Source organism: Gastrolobium bilobum, unplaced genomic scaffold (genome assembly GCF_033153095.1).
Source record: "Gastrolobium bilobum isolate Gb01-03AN ecotype WA unplaced genomic scaffold, APGP_CSIRO_Gbil_v1 utg3817, whole genome shotgun sequence".
Classification (NCBI taxonomy): domain Eukaryota; kingdom Viridiplantae; phylum Streptophyta; class Magnoliopsida; order Fabales; family Fabaceae; genus Gastrolobium; species Gastrolobium bilobum.
The window spans coordinates 67,921-90,158 of NW_026896846.1; the positions used below are offsets into that span (position 1 = coordinate 67,921).

Here is a 22,238-nt window from a genome sequence, read left to right on the forward strand (position 1 = left end):
CATGTCAAAATCCTTTTCGCAAACGTTTCAACATCTGTTTCCAAAATACTTGCTGGTCATAAAATCGTAATGCAATAATAAAATCATAGTTCACAGTAATAAAAACTTCTCAATTTCATACAGTCATCTATAAAATATCACATCAAGAGCAGCATGCCCAAAACAGTAGAAGCCAACAGCAAATATCCAAGTCCTCAAAAGCTTTTACGTCCTCCTGCCATTTTGTAAAAATAGCAGCCCCAAAGGGGTGAGAGAAAATCCCAGTAGTGTGGCAACAAAACCATAATGCAACAATATTAACTAGGCACAAAATCATAAATAGTCACTTCAAACATTTAATCCTTTTCATCATATATCATAACGCGTATATAACGCCCTTTTTCCTTTACGCTCATAGCACCGTCGTGCGCGTAGCATCACAGTGGGTATTCCTAATGGCTCCCATGAAGGTGAATCCCACTGTGGAACCTATGCGGACTGAAGCCAAGTGTCCCCTCTCCTGGTACCAGGCATGCCTATATGATGCATGCTCAGTCACATGTCCTCAATACAAAGATATATATATTCAAGATGTCATGAATCAAGTATACATGCCATGTTATGCAATCGCACCCAACAGAAAAATGTATTATGATGTAAAATGCATGCATATATCATATCATTCTTTCATATTCTTACCATTGGCTCATCATCATCATAACATACATAGAACAAATGTGAGCAACACATCACAATTCCATACACTAGCCAATAGTCACATTAGGTAATACCGCCTACACATACCTTGTGTCCAAGCAAAAATCAACAGCACCAAAATTCAGCTCACTCAATACGAGTTACGTGCACCTAATTAATGGTACAATCAGTCAGAACTTTATTCATACTACCTACTATTTACACGAAATTCGTATGCTTCTTTATTCTTGTATTTCATTCGATTTACCATGCTTCTTGTGCATCACCATTTTCTATCGTGATATCTATTTGCCAACGACCCTTAATTTACAAAAAGTCTAGGATATCCCATACATGCATGTCCGATTTACAAGTATTACTAAAGGTTGATAATTTTCCCTTAAACAATGCACTGCTTAACTCACATATACTTAAGCTAACAGGTCATTTAATTTCTTTGCTACTTACATAAATTATATCCACATGCAAGTTCGACTTTTAACCAGAATTTATTGGCACCAAATTAATTTATTTGCATCACATTTAACACAAATGCTAGGCCTTCAACAGCATACAGCTTCGTGTCGGTTGTCACTAGGCACTCCTAGTTTATCCGTTTACATAGGCACTCTTAATTTATCTATTTTCATAGCCACTCCTAATTTACTAAGGAAGGCCGAACAGAGAAAACCAGGAATAACAGAATGTATGCCCCACCTAGTGTATCACAGCATGCCGAACAGAGAAGGGAAAAAACAAGAAATCGGTTTATTGATACCTTCTAGACTACACACTCCTGCTTTCCAATCGAACCCAGCCTAGCCCTTTTTGTTTCTTCAGCTTCAAAAACTTGCATCCAATCGCATGCAATGCAAGAGAGTGGCTCCCTCACGGATGGTTACAAGCATGCAGTAAAAGAATGAAAACACAGCAAGGATTTGTCAAGACCAGCAGCGGCTGGAACCGAGGAAAGAAAAAGTTTGAGTTTCTACGGTTACCTCTTTGCAAGAGAACAGGGTCTTCAATCGGTTCGATAGGTATCTCCAAGAGTGGTGCTAGGGTCCGTACCCTACTACTCTCCTAAGCCCACCGTCGCGGTTGCACGCAAGGAAACTATTAAGCCTTAAAATTGACTTCACAGCTCCTAGACGGATGTGGCTGAACCGAACAAGGCAGGAAGATTTCTAATTAGATTGCTATTCTCACATGGAGTTTGCGGCTTAGAAGGGAACCAGGGAAGACACATGTTTGATAGAACACATAATGTTTGGCCGAAGATGGGGGAGGAAAATGAAAGTGTGAGTGGGCAAGGGGATGGTTCTTCTTCGTATGCAGGTTACGGTTTGGAGAATCCAAAATGAGAAACAAGGACATGCACTCTTTGCAAGCCCTCCTTGAGGTCTACGGTCTTGAAGTGGAAAAGAAATGGTTGTGTTACTCTTTAGGAGCTTAAGAGGTGAATTCTTTAATTTTGTTTGGACACGATAATTTACTCCCCACTTAAGACTCTGCAACCGTGCTTGGATGAGAGGAACAATGGGGCTGGAAGGCTGATTGAAGGGCCAGCTCACTCTTTCGGGCGTCCCAAAACAAAGGAAGGGTGGAGAAGGATTTCTATCCAATAGATTTACATGCAAACTGTTTAATTCATACCTATTGGTTGCATGTTTTAAAGATAAATTATCTTCACAAGTAATCAGAATTTTGGCAGCCCTATGCGCACATGTGGCTGGATAAGAAAGTGAGTATTGCCATGTGTTGCTCTCTTGCCAATCAAAGGCCACCTTGTAGGATTTCTCAAGATAAACTAGAATAAACAAGGGTTGAACCAATATCCCCCTTAAGGCCTTTGGGTCGTCGGTTGCATGAGTGGTTGGGTCCAATAATTCAAGTCCAAGGTTCTGCCATTTTATGAACTAGCCCACTAGGTCATTAGTCCCCACATCTTCTAAGTATCATTAAACTTCCTATACGCTACATTTAAATTATCCCTATACTTTTATCTAGGGTTCCACATGTCTAAAATAGATACTCACCCCCAATTGTAATTGAGGTAATTCCCTAGTTTAAATTAATTCCACCCTCTTAACTAGAATCCTCTATGATTTTATTACGTGTGGTAACTAAAATTTTATTTTCATGTATCTCCTAATTATTAATTAGAATTTATATATCATAATTATGTCATACTATTCTCTTGGCTTAAAGCTTCAATTCCTAAAACACCTACTCTCCCATAGTTTACAATTGGCATAATTTCCGTGGTTTAGTTAAGCCCACTCCGAATTAATATATATTTTTCGAGTTCAAAGTAAGCTTCTATGTTCCTAACCAACAATTATATAATTTCCTAAATTTGCGGGATGTTACAATTGGTTTCAAGTTTTGATATATATATATATATACAATTTTGTCTCGAGGATCGTGCATTTGTATTTCAAATACATGAAATGCTTTGTCTTAATGCACGGTAACATAATGGCCATAAATGTTTCTTAGCAAAATTGGTTGTGGGACATACATATTCTTTTAAAAGAATGCATTGATTTATGTATAAATTGCTTATATGTTGATAAACTCCACTCTTTTCTCCACAAAAGGGGCGCTTCATGATCAAATTTTTGGTGAAAAAATCTGATTCAAATTTATTCCTTTTTCATCTCCTTAAGTGTTTTTCTTTTTGTGATATTCTCCTTAGGGTTTTTAAAAAATAAAAAAGCCATTCTCTTCTGCAATTTGTGCGCTACTTTGTGTGAGTTTTATGGCTGAAAATTCTCTCATCTAAACATAATAAAACCGAGCTTCCTACCTCTTCACAAGGGACGCCTAGCTTGCTCCTTTGTGGTGTTAGAATTGGTGGCTTTTCAAGAAGAGTTCTTGCGTCTTGACAAAGGGTGGTGTGGATCAACATTAGAGGGTTTGAACCTTCAAGCCTAATACTGATCACCTTCGAGTTTTGAGTTACGAACAAGGTATCTCTCTGTCCTAGAGTATGTATCTTGTTTGGTATGTGTGTTTCCGCTTTGAAAAATTTTTGTTTTCATCCTCACATGCCTACGGCCTTCAAGGCTCTATCTTTCAACTGGTATCAAAGCCCGATTGCTTTACCATAGACGGGTGATGGTACTTTGTTTGTAAAAATTTATCGAGTAAATATCATTTTGGGTCCCTAACAAAAAACACGGTCCCCACTTTAGTCCCTTACAAAAATAAATTAGTCAATTAGTCCCTAACAAATTCAAAGTGGACCGATTTTAGTCATTTTGAGTGACTAATATGTGTTTTTTTTGAATTTGTGAGGGACCACGATTTCAACTAAATGGGCCCACTTTGAATTTGTTAGGGACTAACTGACTAATTTATTTTTGTAAGGGACTAAAGTGGGGATCGTGTTTTTTTGTTAGGGACCAAAAAGGGTATTTACTCACATTTATTCTTCACGGTAAAAAATTCTTTAAAGATGTTAAAGATTGATTCTTTGCATGTGGATATAAAATGTTAAAGATTGTTCTTTCATGAACTTGATTAATATGATTATGATGTTCATATATCTATGTGTACTCATGGTTTTGTTTCCTTATGATTCTTTGTGAAAGTTTCAAAAGAAACATTTTTTTTGGAAAAGAATATGATTCGGCCATGATGTGAATATTGAAATGCCTTGTTTTCTCCATGAGCTTATGGCATATCTCGACTACATGTATAAAAGAAGGGTTCTTGATTTTGTTTGAATTGTTAAAAAAATTTGTGATAAAATTTCTAAAAAATGAGCATGTATGGTTCGTAGGGGTGTTCGCGGTCTGGATTGGATCGGTTTTGGAAGCAAAAATCATCCGATCCAATCTCTTCGGTTTGATCATGTCATCATCCATTCGGTTTGGATTTTTTTTCAAATCCGATCCGATCCGATCCAATTTTTTTCGGTTTTGATTGGATCGGTTTTCGGTTTTTTAAAAATCGTAAAATTTGTTTTATGGTTATTGTGCAAATAACATTTTTGGTATAATAGGCTTTGTAAAAAAAAAAATTAAATAGAAGAGTAAATGATAATATAGTTTTCTTTTTGGCAATGAGATATGAAGCTTTACACAAATAAATTTTTGTTGATGAGATGTTACTAGGTTTTTTCTTGGGTTTAGTTGATGGGTAATAAGTCTTGGGTTTAAAAAATTTTGGGCTATGATGGGAGAAAAGACCCAAGTAGGTAGAGGAGAATTAATATATTGGATCGGTTTTCATCAACCCATCCGAAAACCGATCCAATCCAATTAAAATTTGCGGTTTTTATTCGGTTCTCGGTTTTTCGGTTTTTGGTTTATTCGGTTATCGGTTTTTCGGTTTGGTTACCGCGGTTTGAATCGGTTTGGATCGGTTGATGAACACCCCTAATGGTTCTGCCATATTGAGATTATAGTTATATGTATGATTTAATTTTTGTGTTCTTTGAGAAAGAATTGACAAAGATTTGAATTATGTATAAAGATGCATGATTCGGCCATTTGGAGAAAATTAGGAAATTTTGAATTTTGATTCTTGTTTTGATATTTTAATTGTTAAATTATCAAAATATATGTGAGAATATATTTAATATAAAATTGTGTGCTTGCAAGTTGTGTAACATTTCAGGTGCAAATTGGAAGGGGATCGTCATGGTGCCCGAATTTAAATTTTAAATTTTAAATTAAAGGTGTAATTTTGCTCTATTTAAATTAGAGATGTAAATTTGAATTTTAAATTTTTGTATCTTCATTTGTCCCTCCAAAGATGTTTTGGAGTTTCTTTAATTATTTTGTAATTAGAGAATTAAGCTAATGGCGTTTAGACGAGTAGAAGCCGTGGTCTAAGAAGCAAGATGGAAGAATGCGCGAGCACCATGACTGTTTCAAATAAAACTGTTTTATATGCTTGTATGTTTTAAAACGACTAGTATGCATGAGATAGTGTATCACGGATGTATGCTTTTATGTTTTAAAATGACTAGTATGCATGAATTGGACAAATCACATTTGTATGTATTATTATGCACGTCCAATTACGACTAGTGTAATCCGATAGATGTTTGACATAGGTTACGACTAGCATGATAATAATACATACGTGTTTGATGAGACATAGTAAACCCTAAATAAAAGGAACCCTTAAAGGAATCAATTATTAAGTGCATGATTACCTCCCACCACCAATATTACTCAAACCTCCTCTAAATAGTGGTGCTCCACAACTCAGTTGGGACCCACTGTTTCGTTGAGTGAGAGAAGTATTAGAAGTGTTAGACACTTAGGGTGCTAGTTAGTGCTTAACTGAGTTCATGAGTTGCAGGCCCAGCCGGGCTCATGTGCTTAGGGTAATAGTGCTAGGTTGGTTGCATAAGATGCACCACTAAGTGACAAGGAGTTGTCAACCTAATGTTAAGAGAGGGTATGAGATACTGTTGATAAGGATCAGCCCATTATTTAATTTAATCTTGCGGTCTCAGACGAAGGTTAAAATAAATGATCGCACTCTTAAAATCCCACTAAGGTAAAATCTAAAAGTAGAATAACCCTAAGTCAAAGTTAAGGGTCATTGACTTGGATAAAATATTGGGAGGGGCGTATTATTTAAAAGTCTTTAATAATCTGTTCTTATTACATGACAATATTAATTAATTAATTTATCTTTACATCTTTTCAGTTTTTAGAATGACTAATCCACTGTCACTGCGCTCTATACTCGATACGAACAAACTGACTGGTTCAAACTTTATGGACTGGTATCGGAACTTGAGAATTGTTCTTAGGGCCGAAAAGATAGCTTATGTTCTAGATGCTGATTTACCCATAGCTCCTAAGGAAGGGGAAGTTGGTTATGAAGATTTTGATTTTGAAGCTCATAAACAACACATGGATGACAATGTGATGGAGGTTTGCATTATGTTGGCATCCATGTCGCCTGAACTGCAAAACAACATGAGTATATGGATGCTCCCTCTATTATCTTACATCTCAAGGAGTTGTATGATATTAAAGGCAGGCATGAGAGGTATGAGGCCTCTAGAGAATTGTTCTCATGCAGGATGTCTGAGAGCATGTCTGTGAGCAGTCATGTTCTTAAGATGATCGAGCTCATTGAGAGGCTAGGAAATCTAGGCTTCGTGATGGATGTCGAACTAAGTAATGACTTAGTCCTCACCTCACTTCCACCTTCCTTCAGTCAATTCATTATGAATTACAATATGCATGGGATGCTTGTGAGCTTGCCTGAGTTGTTAAGTATGTTAACAACTGCTGAAGTGTCTATCGAGAAAGATAAGACACAAGCTCTTCTGATTGGTTGGCCTTCTAAGGCCAAGGGTAAGCCCAAGAAGAAGAAAGGCAAAAAGAAGGGTAAGAATGCACCCAAGGAAAAAAGCGATGCTGAGTGCTTCCATTGTGGCAAGAAAGGCCATTGGAAGAGGAATTGTCCAGACTACCTGAAGAGTGTGAAGGACAAGAAGCATGGTGATGCTTCTACCTCAGGTATTTACATGATTGAGATAAAGTATTCTTGTGCTGATCCAACTTCATGGGTATTAGATACCGGATGTGGTTCTCATATTTGCAATTCGTTGCAGGTGCTTAGGAGCCCAAGAAGATTGGAGAAGAACGAGGTGGACCTCCGCGTTGGTAATGGAGCAAGAGTTGTTGCTCATGCTGTTGGAGATACCGACCTCATTTTGCCTACGGGCCTTTTATTGCATTTGAATAATTGTCTTTATATTCCTAGCATTTCTAGAAACATTATTTCTATTTCTTGTTTAGAACAAGATGGTTTTGCTTTCACTATTAGGGATGGAACATTTTCTATCATTTTGAATGATATTGTTTTTGGTACTGCTTCTTTAATAAACGGCTTATATGTTTTGGAAATGGGAACTGAAGTGCTCAATGTAAACGTGAAACGACCTAGGACAAATAATCAATCTTATCTTTGGCACTATAGACTAGGGCATATAAACGAAACAAGATTGTCTAGGATGCATGTGTAAGAACCCGCACCGTTAATTACAGTATTTAATTGATTAATTAAGAAAAAATAGGAAATGATTCCATAATTGACCCTAATAATTATTTATGAGGCTTAATAATCATAATAAGTGATTAAGAATGTTGAAGTCGCTTTTCGGAAGAAAAGTGCAGATACCGGTTCTGCTAGTCGGTATAAATGAGTACCGAAAAAGTATCCCGAAAAATTAAAGTAAGTGCATGATAATTACTAGAATAACATGTAGGACTTGCAAAACGAGTTTCAAGTCCAAATAATGAGAATTGGTGCTAGAAACCGGTACTGGCTTTGAAAAGCGCGTACCGGAAAGTTGCTCAGAAAAATATAAGAAAAATATGACAAATCTTAGAAAAATATGTAGTTTCATAATACAAAGTTTGGGATTAAAATGCTAAGCATTGCAATTAAAGTTAATATTGTGTGCTAATCTTTAAGTGGGCTATATATACCCTTATTAAGGGCACAAAACCCTAGAAAACAGTTTCTCTACGTGGGTGAGGGGCTGGTCAGCTGCTGGTTCCACTGTTACATTGCTTCACCACCATTTTGTGAGCTTTGTGACCTCTCTTCCTCCTTTTCTCTTCACTTTGTACCTTGGGTGAGTGGGAGAGATCATTGTGAGTGTGAAAGGAGCTCTTTTCCTGAGTGTGGTGGCTGTGTGGAGGCTGTTTGGAGTCTGGACTGCCTTGTGGGAGTGTGTGAGCTTCTTCCTTGAGTTGTTGGAGCTCCAAGGAGAACCTTTGTGAAGAAAGGACCCTCCTTGGTGTGTATTTTCGTGTTCTGTGAGAGACAGAACCTTGGAGCTGTTGTGTGAGCTCCAAGAGCACCCTTTTTCTGAGTTTGAGCTTTGGTAAGCTTCATTACCTTTGATCTTGAGTCTTTAAGCGTAAAAATGGAACCTTGATGCATGTAAAGGTTAAAAGATGATAACTTAACGTTGGGTAATGTCAAACACACCTAGAAATGTATGTTTAGGTGTTTAAAATCGGTAAAAACCCAACCTTGGAAGGATATCTTCACGAAATGCAGTTTCTGCATTCTGTCGTGAAATATCTGGATATGTGCCCGAGCAATATCCGGATATGTGATATCCGGATATGGGGTTTTGGATATCCGGATATTTGGTATCCGGATATGGGATTCTGGATATCCGGATATGCACAGTGAGATATCCGGATATTGAATATCCGGATATGGTCCCGAGGAATATCCAGATATTTTGGGTTTTCGCAGAACAGTAGCTGTACTGTGCATACAGTAGGCTATTGGGGGTTTGTAGACTCTAGATTGATGAAGTTGAACTTCTGTTTTTAATGGATTTAGCCAGAATCACGGGATTAAGGGCTTGTGGCTTTGTTAGAAGCTTTAAGACTTGAAAACGTAATGAAAAGGCGTTGTCTTTAATTTGTATGCATGTGGTACATGTTATTGATTTATATTTGGTCCATATCAGATTGTGATCTGCTGTGATTGGACTCTGAGCTTGTGGCATTTGATAGCTAGCTTAGAGGTAAGCTTTCGTGTCCTCGGTTTAGCCATGTTGTGGTTCCACCATGTCCCATGGGGATATGGTATATGCATGCTGTGTTACATGCTTTTGATGTTTTGGAAATGTTGTTGAGCTATTGTATGTTAGTGCCTTGTTGATATGCATGGAGGTGTTCCACCTATACGGTAAGCCTGTGTATGTAGAACATACAAGAGGGTGAGGCTGTGGGTGAGGTGCAAGCGGTGTTCCTTGTACTACATGTAGGGAATAGACGTATTCCTACATTTCTCTGTCCAGTAGATAGTGATTACACACATGCCATAGATATCTGTTGCACTACATAGTTTTGGAACTAATAATGATATAAATGCTTTTTGAACTTATATTGCACATGTAAGTGAGCTTGGGGTGGAAGATCCTTGAGGACCCCTTGTCTTACTGAGATTTCTAGTTTAGAGATCTCACCCCACGTTTGGGGAATGCTTATTTCAGGGTCAGGAAATGTTGAGACCTCAGGCGGCAGGAGGCAGGAGCTGAGTTAGATTGCTGTTATATTATGCTGACATGATTGGATGCTGGATTTGCATGCTGCTTTTATGCTTATAGTTTCAGTTTATGTTTTGGAGTTTGATGTTGAGACTTGTTGTTTACTATGTTTATTTGGTGAGCATGGGGATTGTCCATGACACATAGTATTATTATGTCTTGATTATGACTTGAGTCTTTTGGGAGTTGTAATAATGTATCAGGATATTGTCCGGATTACTTGATGTAATGTCGTGATTTAGATACACACTTTATCTATATATTGAGGTATTTCAGTAGATGTCTTATTGCAATTTTATATACAGGCGATATTTTATGAAATTGATTAAGTAATCAAGTTGGTAATTGATAATGACGTCATAACTGAAAAGAAAAAGAATATTCCGCATTTTTAATTAAGCACCGCTTAATACGATGTAATGATAATATTCTGAGTATACACGGGGTGTTACAGCATGCAAATAGATACCTAGATTTCATGGATTTGGAATCCTATGGACAATGTGAGTCTTGTCTAGCTGGGAAAATGACTCGTCACAAGCCCAAAGGGCTTTAAAGTCATAGGGCTAGTGAGTTTCAGGATTATGTAGAAAATGGAATTCTCTCGCAGCTTACTGCACCTTACACACCACACCAAAATGGTGTCTCAGAAAGGAGAAACGGACCTTGTTAGACATGGTGAGGTCTATGATGAGTGAGACTCAACTTCCAAAATTTTTTTGAGGACATGCCTTAGACACAACGGCATACCTTCTAAATAGGGTGCCATCTAAATCTGTTCAGACCACACCATATGAGATATGGAATGGTAAGAGACCCAACCTAAGTTACCTCAGGGTATGGGGATCACCAGCATATGTCAAAACGTTGGCATCAGACAAACTTAGTGCTAAGAGTACTAGATATCTATTTGTGGGGTATCCCAAAGGTACTAAGGGATACTACTTTTACTCCTTGGAAGAACATAAAGTGTTTGTGTCCAAGAATGATGAGTTCCTTGAGAAAGATTTGATCTCTCAAGGAGCCAGTGGGAGCAAAATTGATCTTGAAGAAGTTCAAGGACCACATGAACAGATTGAGGAACCCGAGTCTGCTCCGTAGGTGACGTTCTCCAATGGAAAAGTGAACACACAACTCCGTAGGTCTAGTAGGGTCATCCATCCACCTGAGAGGTATGGATTTGTGATTGAGAATCAACAAACCGTCGAGGATGATGAACCTAGTAACTATGAGGAGGCAGTCAAGGATGTTGACTCCTCTAAATGGCTTGAAGCCATGGAACCTGAAATAGATTTGATGCATCAAAACAAGGTATGGACCTTAGTTCCAAAACCGCAAGGAATAGTTCCTATCGGTAATAAATCGGTCTTTAAAAGAAAGACTGATGCAAATGGCAACGTTCAAACCTACAAAGCTAGGTTAGTTGCGAAAGGATATCGTCAAAGACAAGGAGTTGACTATGATGAGACTTTCTCACAAGTTGCTATGATCAAATCTATTAGGATCATGCTTGCCATAACAGCATATCACGACTATGAAATTTGGCAAATGGATGTCAAGACCGCCTTCTTGAATGGATTCTTGAAGGAGGAAGTGTACATGACACAACCTGAAGGTTTTGAAGCCAAAGGCCAACATCATATGGTATGCAAACTGCAAAGGTCGATACATAGGCTAAAGCAGGCATCACGGAGTTGGAATATTTGTTTTGATGAAGACGTTAGAAGTAACGGTTTCATCAAGAACGAGGATGAACCTTGTGTTTACAAGAAGGTTAGTGGGAGTAATGTCGTTTTCCTGGTACTTTATGTAGATGACATATTACTAATAGGAAATGACATCCCCACATTACAAACAACATAAGAATGGCTTTCAGAAAGCTTCACCATGAAGGATTTGGGAGAAGCGGCCTTTATACTTGGTAAAGATCTAAGAGATAGATCCAAGAAGCTGTTGGGTTTATCTCAAACCACGTATGTTGACAAGAAGCTAAAGAGGTTTAACATGGAAGGGTCGAAAAAGGGTTTTCTTCCCGTCAGTCATGAGGTACATCTTTCCAAGGCTATGTGTCCTAAGTCACAGCCTGAGAAGGATCGCATGAGTGGAATTCCATACGCTTCGGCTATTGGATCCATCATGTATGCCATGATATGTACGAGACCAGATGTCTCATATGCTTTGAGCATTACGAACAGATACCAGTCTGACCCTGGTGAGGGTCACTGAACAGCAGTCAAGACCATCCTTAAGTACTTAAGAAGAACTAAGGATGTATTTCTGGTCTATGGTGGGGTGGATGAGCTTTCAGTGAAAGGATTTACTGATTCCCGCTGTTAGAGTGACAAAGATGGCTGCAAGTCACACTCAGGGTTCGTATTCACCTTAAATGGTGGGGCAGTGTCTTGGAAGAGTTCCAAGCAGGAGACTACAACAGATTCAACGACAGAAGCTGAATACATAGATGTTTCAGAAGCGGGTAAGGAGGTCGTGTGGATCAAGAAGTTCATATCTGAACTAAGGGTGGTTCCAAGCGTGGATGAGCCCATACAGTTGCTTTGCGATAACACAGGAGCCATTGCGCAGTCAAAGGAACCTAGGTCTCATCAAAGATCTAAGCACGTGCTCCGCAGATATCACCTGATTAGAGAAATCATTGATAGGATGGATGTAAAGATGGATTATGTTCCCACTGATGATGACCTGGCTGAATCTCTGACGAAGGCTGTTTCTCAGAGAAAACATAATTGTCATTATGAGGCTTTGGGTATACGTCTTAGGTCTGATTGGCTCTAGGCCAAGTGGGAGCTTGTTAGTATATGGATGTCCTAAAGACAATCTTTTGATTAGATTAGGACATTTGTGTACCTTTTTTATTCTCGCAAATAAATCTTAAGCACTATTTATCCTGTTTCATATTTTGTCTCAATGTCATTGTTTATATATTATATGAGTAACTGGATAAACCCCTTGGAATAGAATAGGTATCTCTTGAGTATCTGTGATGAGATCCCGATCATGAGGATTCTAGGATACCAGATGTTTATTCCTAATTTTATGTTCCTAGTCTAGAGACACTGAGAATTGGGATCAGTAATCTCGGGTAAGACTAGCACGACTTATCTACTTATATTCAGATACAAGGTAAAGACCTCATGAGCTATAGATATGGAGAAGTCTTAGCTAAAGTCGTGAGTGGACCTATAAGGGTATAGCTCGCACTGAACAGACCCACAAAGAGGCTCTATGAGGAAATCTCACAAATAGTATCATTAGAGTAGCTTCTTATTATTTGGGTATGTCTTTCCTTAGACCAGAAGTTTTCACCTAGACTATGTTCTAGATGCATGTTTTGATTGTATACCTCGTCTTCCTGAAACATGGAGATTCATAGGTATACCTTTGGGCATGTCCTGAAAGAACACAAGCCTAGGGTGATAAGCTGAAGGAATTCGTCAAATCTCTGTGAGGGATTAGGTTATCTGTAAACCGGAGAAATTGGGATGACATTTACGGGACTCGGGAATCTATGCATAGTAAAAGAGATCATGAGATTTCCTATTTCGAATTAAAGCTTACCCTAAACCGCAAAGTTGATACATCTCCTCACCCTAGGTTTAATGGAAAGGTAACCGAGACGAAAAGAAATACATATGGTAACCAAATACATTTAATAGGATGATCATGTCATTAACCTAACTAGCTCTGGGGAAACAAAGCATTGCCAGTGCTCTGTGTTGTCATTAAATGTGTTGTGGTCTTATTGGGCCCAAGTCCATTTATGTCAGTGTCTAAGTTGGTCCTAATGGGTCACACACTAAAACCTTATTGTCTTGACATTATAGCATTAAAGGTTTTGGGCTTAATAATGGTTGTTAGCCCAAGAAGAAGTTTGGATGCCCACCTTAGAGGGAAAAGGGCGCATGGATTGTTGTAATGGGCTTGGATGGTCCAAGACATTATTAATTAATTTAATTAGTTAAATTAATTATCTAATGTTTAAATTTAAAATTTAAATTATGAATTTGAATTTTGAATTTAAATTGTCAAGATCAAATCCCAAGTATCAAGAGGAGATCTTTGAACATTGATGCTCTCCGGCAAGTATACCGATAGCACAAGTAATATAGAAAGTAAGTAGAGTATCGTCTCCACAGGGATTAGGTCGAATATCAATTAATATTCCTTTCAAGAATTGAAAAGTTCACAAGAGTTTGTTTGTGACAAATAATGTCGAGTTGTGTAAAATTGAGAACTGAAATAAAGACTTGTTTTTGTAATTTTTCTGTGATGAAGAATAAAAATAAGAACAAGAATGAATTGATTTATAAAAATGAGAAAAACATTGTAGCCAGAGCGCACTCACCTTATGATCCCCACTTATTACTTTGGATTGATTTAAAAATATTCAATTATATAAATACTCAGATAATTATCATCTAAAATTGATTAGTTAAATTCCAATCCCTTGGCAATTTAACCCTTTAATCTCAATTGGAATCATAATCCCTTAGCAACCCCTCATGAGAATTAAGCAATGAACACGATAATTCAAACATCTGCAATTCAATACACATCTATTCCTAGCATGCATACAAACCGTTATCCTATCCCCTTTCAGGATGAAAACCCCAATATTCCTATCTAGCTATCCTCAACTATCAGATTGATCAATTCTAATAAAGAGAATATAAATTTCGCACAAGGTAAAGATAAAGAACTTTATATAAATGAGTAGAATTAAACCAATCCGCCGTAACAAGGGTTCACATAGGGTTTGTGACCCTAACTACAATAAAAGTAACTTAGCCAACCATTGTCATGGCTGAAAAATCAATATTCAATGTTACTTGGAATGAAAGAATGGAAGAATAAAGATAAAGATGAATCTCTCTCCGGAGCTCTCCTTCTGAAGCAATCCTTGTTTTCCTTGTTCTCTGCCGTTAAAAGTGATGTTTCTGTCATAAAACCTTGTTTTTATAGTCTCTCCCTCCATTTTCCAGAACTGCCCTTTCTTAAAACACGGTCTCTGACTTTCGCAAACTGGCGCTCTAAGCGTCAGTTCCACGCCAAGAACGTGGTTGCTTCTGAATCTCCACGCCATCAGCGTGGAATCCACACTATGAACGTGGATCTCCATTTTAGCAAGTTTCCGTTTAACTCCAATTTTGTATGCTTTTCCTACAAAAATCAGCATAAAATTAGTTGAACAATCCCGAATTTGAAATTTCATAAAAACAACATTAAACTTTGCCTTTTTACTCAGGTTAACAATTAATCTTCCATTTTTTGACTTGAATTTACCCATATGCTGAAGGCATATCAGACATCATCAAAGATGATTGGGGCGCTGATTTGGTGGCTTAATGATGGTCATTCAATCAACAAATCAAACTCCATTCAGATTTGGTTGGTTGTGGAAATATTTGATTTAGTTGATTCAATTTGAATTGCAACTAATCAATATTTTTGGAATGATTTTGGGCTGATTGGGGCGCACAATATGGCTGATCATATAATGGTTATTGGGTCAAAATATTGACTAGGTGCAGACTTAGTTTTAAGAGGATAGGATAGGAGTTTGTTGACTAGATTTGATTTACAACAACTCCACTCTTTCCTCCACAAAAGGGGCGCTCCATGATCAAATTTTTGGTGAAAAAATCTGATTCAAATTTATTCCTCTTTCATCTCCTTAAGTGTTTTCCTTTTTGTGATATTCTCCTTAGGGTTTTTAAAAAATAAAAAGGCCATTCTCTTCTACAATTTATGCGCTACTTTGTGTGAGTTTTATGCCTGAAATTCTCTCTTCTAAACATAATAAAACCGAGCTTCCTACCTCTTCACAAGGGACGCCTAGCTTGCTCCTTGTGGTGTTAGAATTGGTGGCTTTTCAAGAAGAGTTCTTGCGTCTTGACAAAGGGTGGTGTGGATCAACATTAGAGGGTTTGAACCTTCAAGCCTAACACTGATCACCTTCGAGTTTTGAGTTACGAACAAGGTATCTCTCTGTCCTAGAGTATGTATCTTGATTGGTACGTGTGTTTCCACTTGAAAAAATTTTGTTTTCATCCTCATATGCCTACGACCTTCAAGGCTCTATCTTTCAGTCATGTCAGCATACGGCATATATAATCACCTAAGCTCCGGCCTCCTGTAGCCAGATGCATCAGCCCCCAAATTACCTGAAACTGAAATAAGTGTCCCCAAACGTTGGGTGAGATCTCTAAACAAGAAATCTCAGTAAGGCAAGGGGTCCTCAAGGATCTTCCACCCCAAGCTCACTTACATGTGCAATATAAGTTCCAAAAGCATTTAAACAGAATAAGTTCTAAAACAGTGCAATGCAGCCGATAATCACGTCATGTGTGTTATAACTATTCTACTGATCAGAGAAGTGCAGGAATACGTCTATTACCCACACAGTACCAGCCCATGCTGTACCCCCTGCCCCAGGACAACCCCATGGCTTCCTGGCTAGGCGAAACACCACATACATATCATAAGCATTTTGCACTTAACAGCTCCATAGAATTTTAATAAAACAATACATGAAAACACATCATGCATATAACCATCCCTTCATGGGACTTGGTGGAACAAACAATGGCTAAGCCGAGGACACGAAAGCTTACCTTGCAAGCTAACTATCCAAGCAAAGAGTCCACACAAGCTCAACGTCCAAACACAGCAGAATCACAATCTGATTTGGACCTGCAATCATATCAACAACCATAGCTCATAAGCATATAACATAAGACAACGCTTCTCTTTTACGTTTCATGTCTTAAGGCTTCTCGCAAAGCCACTGTTAGTATATAGGTGTCCAAGAGACAATCTGTTTTATCAGATGAACACCTTTTTCGAAGTGGTATTTCATGATTTATAAATTTGAGCAAACTTTATCTTTATCATATTTATGTCTCGCCAATATTTTATTGTTAATATGTGAATAAAGATAAAGACCCTATGAATAGAACAGGTGTTCACTCGGGGATCTATGATAGGGATCATGATCATGAGGACTCGAGGACACTGTATGTCTATTATCTAAAATCTGTTCCTGGTCTTGAATCACCAAGAAAGGGTATTGGTGATCTCAATAAGACTAGTACGATGTCATTTACTTGTATAAAGATACGAGGTAGGAACCTCATGGAATGCAGGCATGGTGATGCTTTAGGTGATGCTTTAGGTGATGTCGTGGGTGGATCTGTTAGAGAACAGATAGCACTGAACTGACCCACCGAGAGACTCCACAAGGATTCATTATAGAGAGTATCATTGGATTTGTAAAGTCTCTCATCGTTTGGTAGTGCAGATCATCCTAGACTTAAGGATGTCATCGAATACTATGTCCTAGAGTTATACTTTGACTGTACAACTTTATCCGCCTGAAAAATGGGGAGAATAGTGTACTCTTGGGTATGACTCGAATACATGAGTATAGATGAACATGCCGAAAGGACTTCACAATCCCCTATAAGGGATTAGTCGTTCACAAGACCGGTAGGGCTTGGATGACTTCTAGTTGATTCGGGAATCTATGCATAGTAAGAGATCATGAAGAGTCATGATCTATCTTAGAGTCAATGGAAGAAGATTTCTAGTTCCTGTGAAATATTACATTTAGTCAATAAAGAGAGATGATACTCTATCATTGCTCTCGACTAAATGTGAATGACGTTGTGAGGGATGATGCCGGCACGGTATCCAAATTAGAAAGGTAGATCACTTGATCAACTCAATTAGTTTTGGGGCTGCAGAGCATTGCTAGTGTCTTATGTGGTCATTAGATAAATTGGGCCTGTTAAAAGAGTTTAATTGGTTCAAGTTTATTTATGTCAGTGACTAATTGAGCCTAATGGGTCACACACTAAGGTAATTCTTGATTGCTTACATTTAGCAAGTTTGGACCAATAAGTGTTATTGGATTTTTCAAGACTATAGGTGTAATTGGGTTGGAGTTGAACTCCAAGTCCAATATCATCATGCGCCTTTGGACTATTAGTGAAAGATTAATTTTTCTATTAATAAGCCCAAATGTGTTAGTAGGCCCAATACGGTATTGGGCCATGAATCCTAGCAAGTCAAATATTTGACTTGGCCAAAATAAGTTTTTGGCGCAATTCGAAATTTGAATTTGAATTTTGAATTTTCGAATTTTGAATTTGAATTCAAATTTAAATTGCGGGCTAGGATAAAATCGAATTTAATTTTATTTAAATTCAAGAGGTTAGGTAATTAAGGATAGTTTTGAATTATCCTTATCTGTATCTAATATGATTAGATAGAGATTTATTATTTCTATTTTATTTGAATTATGAATTTAAATAAAATTATATTTAATGTAACGTCGGTCTCTTAATGCTGATTAAGGGATTTGATGAGGAAACGTTAATGTAACGTCCATTTCTTAATGCTGATTAAGGGATTTGATGAGGAAACGTTAATGTAACGTCCATCTCTTAATGCTGATTAAGAGATTTGCTGAACCACGTTAAAGTAACGTCTTTTTCTTCAGATCAAGATATACAGCGCCTCTCTGGACTAAAATCCTAATTTTGGCCACCCCTTTTTCTCTTCATCTCTCTTCCTCCATTATTGGTCCTCTCACCTAACCTCAAGACAACATTACAGTCTTGAGAAAAATAAACAAAAACACTTTAAAGCCTCCACCTTGCCGCAGCCTAGCGAGCTTCCAAGGAAAGGGAGGGTTCAGGGAGAAAGCGTTTCTCAGAAGCAACCAAGAGGTAGCCGTGTGGATTACTGTTAAAGGGAGTCATCCATTTTGACACCTTCAAGTGAAAAGGTATGAATTTTAAACCCTACATGTTTAACGGGCAGATCCTAAAACATGAGGCGCATAGATTGTCTATGCTTCCGCATCAAAGACCATTTATTTTGTTTTTACCCTCAAGTAGGCGCATCAAGGTGGGACCTTTGTGCAGCCAATTTTGACTTTCAGCCACAAGTCTTAATCACTTAGATTTTGACTTCACTTCATCATTACAGAAGTCCCACTGCATCAATCTAGGGTCCACAAACCCATAACTCAGTTCTGTATGAACAGTACCGTTACTGTTCACGCAAACCCATAATATCCGGATATGTGTCGGGGCCATATCCGGATATCCCATATCCGGATATCATATCCGGATATCATATCCGGATATCATAACCGGATATCCATATCCGGATATCCATATTCGAATTTCTCAAGACACCATATCCAGATATCAATATCCGGATATCATATCCGGATATTTCGCGATAGAATGCAGTTCTGCATTTCGCGAGATATCCTTCCCAAAGGTGGTTCATTTCACGATTTCATAAGCTTAAACATGCATTTCTAGGTGTGTTTAACCTTACCCAACCTTAAGTTATCAACTTTAATCCATTACATGCATCAAGGTTCCATTTTTAACCATTAAAACTCATGATCAAGGTAAGTGACACTTACCCAAGCTCAAAACAGAGCAACAATGGCTCTTAGAGCTCACCAATCATCCTCTACAGTTCTGACTTCACAAAGGCACGAAAATACCAAGCAAGCAAGGTCTTTTCTTCACAAAGATTGCTTCTTGGAGTACCAACCACCAAAAAAAAGGATTCCACAACCCAAGCAAAGGAACTCAGCCCCAAAACCCTCGCAAGACAGTGCTCACAACTCAGAAAAGGAGCACTTTTCACACTCACAAGACCAAAGCTCACTCAACAATGGTGTTTAGGTAAAGGTTTCATGAAGAAAGGTGGCTCTTTGGCTCACAAAGATGGAGAGGAAGGTGGCAGGGGTGGCTGACTTCAAAGGCTCCAGAAAATGCTACGTAGAGGTGCACAAAATGACCTAGGATCATGTGCCACTAGGTATATATGGTCACTTAAGTGTTAATCGCACTGTATTAGCGCTAATTGCTACGCTTAGAAATTTAATCCCAAACTTAGGATTCTGAACCTTTTCGGTACGCGCTTTTCCATAGCCAGTATCAGTTCTGGCACCAGTTCTCATTATTTTTACTTGAAACTTGTTTTACAAGTCCTACATATTATTCTAAGAATATTCATGCACTTATTATAATTTTCCAGGATACTTCGTCGGTGCGCATTTATACCGAGTAGCAGAATCGGTATCTGCACTTTTCGTCAGAAAAGCGACTTCCAGTATTATTACTCACTTACTATAATTATTTAAGCCTAATAATAATTATTAGGGTCAATTATAAAATTATTTCCTAATTCTCACATTTATTTAATTAATTTCCTTAATTAACGGTGTCGGTTCTTACAGCCCTCACTAAGGTAGCCCTTTCCAACATACACATCATTCTTAGTAATTACAAACTTATCAGAAACAAATACAAGTTTAAAGCCATTCTTGCTTAACAGAGATCCAGAAACTAGGTTCTTGCGAATATCAGGCACATGGAGCACATCATTTAGTGTCACCATCTTGCCATATGTCATCTTCAAAGCCACTTTGCCCACACCTTCAACTTTTGAAGTAGATGAGTTACCCATATAAAGTTTCTCATCATTATCAGTGGGAGTATAGGAGGAGAACATCCCCTTGTTTGAACAGACATGTCTGGTGGCACCAGTGTCCACCCACCATTCCTTAGAGTCTCCCATCAGATTGCACTCCATCACCACTGCTGCCAGATTCAGTTCTTTAACCTAATCAGCAATGTCAACCATATTGGCTTGAGTGCTCTCTTTTTTCTTATTGAACTTTTGTGGTTTCCTCTGATCTTTCTTTTGTTCCTTCTTACAATCCTTTGCACGGTGGCCAGGATTCCCACAATTATAACAGTTGCCTTTGAACTTTTTGCCCTTTCCTTGCTTAGCATTTCCATCTTCAGAATATTTCTTCTTTTTCGACTTTGATCCCTCTTCAACTACATTAGCCTTAGAGATCATAGGATTGTTGCCATTCCTCTTGTCAGACATCTTATTGTCTTCTTCTATTCTCAATCTTGTAACCAGATCTTCAAGTGACAATTCCTTGCGCTTATGCTTCAGATAATTCTTGAAGTCTCTCCGAGAATTCGGTAATTTTTCTATGAAAGCAACAACTTGGAAAGACTCACTAAGAGACATTCCATCTGCATGAATTTCATGCATAATCACTTGAAGTTCTTCAACTTGACTCACAACAGATTTGGAGTCTTGCATCTTGAAGTCCATGAATCTGCCAACTATGAATTTCTTCAAGGCAATATCCTCAGTTTTATACTTATTGTCCAGACTATCCCAAAGTTCTTTACTAGTCTTCAGGGTACAGTACACATTATACAATGTGTTGTCCAGAGCATTGAGAATATAGTTCCTACAAAGGAAGTCAGAATGCTTAAAAGTATCAATGGCAGCAACCTTTTCCTTGTCGGATTCTTCTCCTTCATTCAGTTTAGGAGCATCTTCCTTGAGGAAACGATCCAGACTCAGAGTTGTCAAATAGAACAACATCTGTTGTTGCCAGCGTTTGAAATTTGTTCCATTCAATTTTTCAGGCTTATCAGCATGCATTGGAACAGAGGCAGTAAGATTGGCAGCGTTTGCACTTACACTAGCCATTTCTGTTACACAAACAGAATTCGAAATTAATCACACGGATTAATTAATCACACAGATTAATCACACAGTAAATAAAAGCAGAAACATTATATATAATAAAACAGAATATACTGATCATAGGTTCAAATCTATTAGTGATATAATATCACCCATTGTCTTTAAAACCTTCAGGTTGTTCTAAATATATCTCTTCTTCCAAGTCACCATTTAAGAAGACGGTCTTGACATCCATTTGATGTACTTCTAATCCACTCAATGCAGCTACCGCGATCAACATCCTAATGGATGTTATCCTTGTAACTGGTGAATAAGTATCGAAATAATTGAGACCTTCACGTTGCCTGTAGCCTTTTACCACAAGCCTAGCTTTATATTTATCAATAGTGCCCATTCTTTTTCATTTTTCTTTTGAACACCCACTTACTTCCTAAAGGCTTGTTGCCAGAAGGAAGATTTACCAATTCCCAAGTGTGGTTGGACAAGATAGACTCTATCTCACTATTGATAGCCTCTTCCCATAATGGTCCTTCCGGGGACGTTATAGCTTCTTTATACGTCCGAGGCTCATTTTCTAATAAATATGTCATAAAATCAAGTCCAAAGGATGTGGCGGTCCTTTGCCTCTTGCTACGTCTAGTTCATCTTCTACCTCCTCTACAGGATCAATATTAGTTGTAGCATCCCGAGGTATCACAACCTGATCATCATTATTACCACTTGATTCATGTATTTTCTTATACGAAAATACGTCTTCAAAGAAAGTAACTTCCCTTGACTCAATAACCGTATTAACGTGTATTTCTAAAACATCAAATTTACAAACTAGAAACATATAAGCACTACTATTAACGACATGATATTGGAAGCAAGCTCCTAAAGAATTACTTAAAAGTAAGTTTGATATGAAAGATATGGGGATAGCAAACGTTATCCT

General features: G+C 37.9%; 1 protein-coding gene across 1 annotated transcript in view; it reads right to left on the reverse strand.

Annotated features, from left to right (window-relative positions):
• Positions 1-20,377, reverse strand: part of LOC133302336 (uncharacterized) — a 40,458-nt gene extending 20,081 nt beyond the window's left edge. The window contains exon 1 of the mRNA XM_061502098.1: positions 20,052-20,377. Within this exon, the coding sequence (XP_061358082.1) occupies positions 20,052-20,377 (326 nt within the window). The remainder of the gene's footprint in view (positions 1-20,051) is intronic.
• Positions 20,378-22,238: the final 1,861 nt, after the last annotated feature.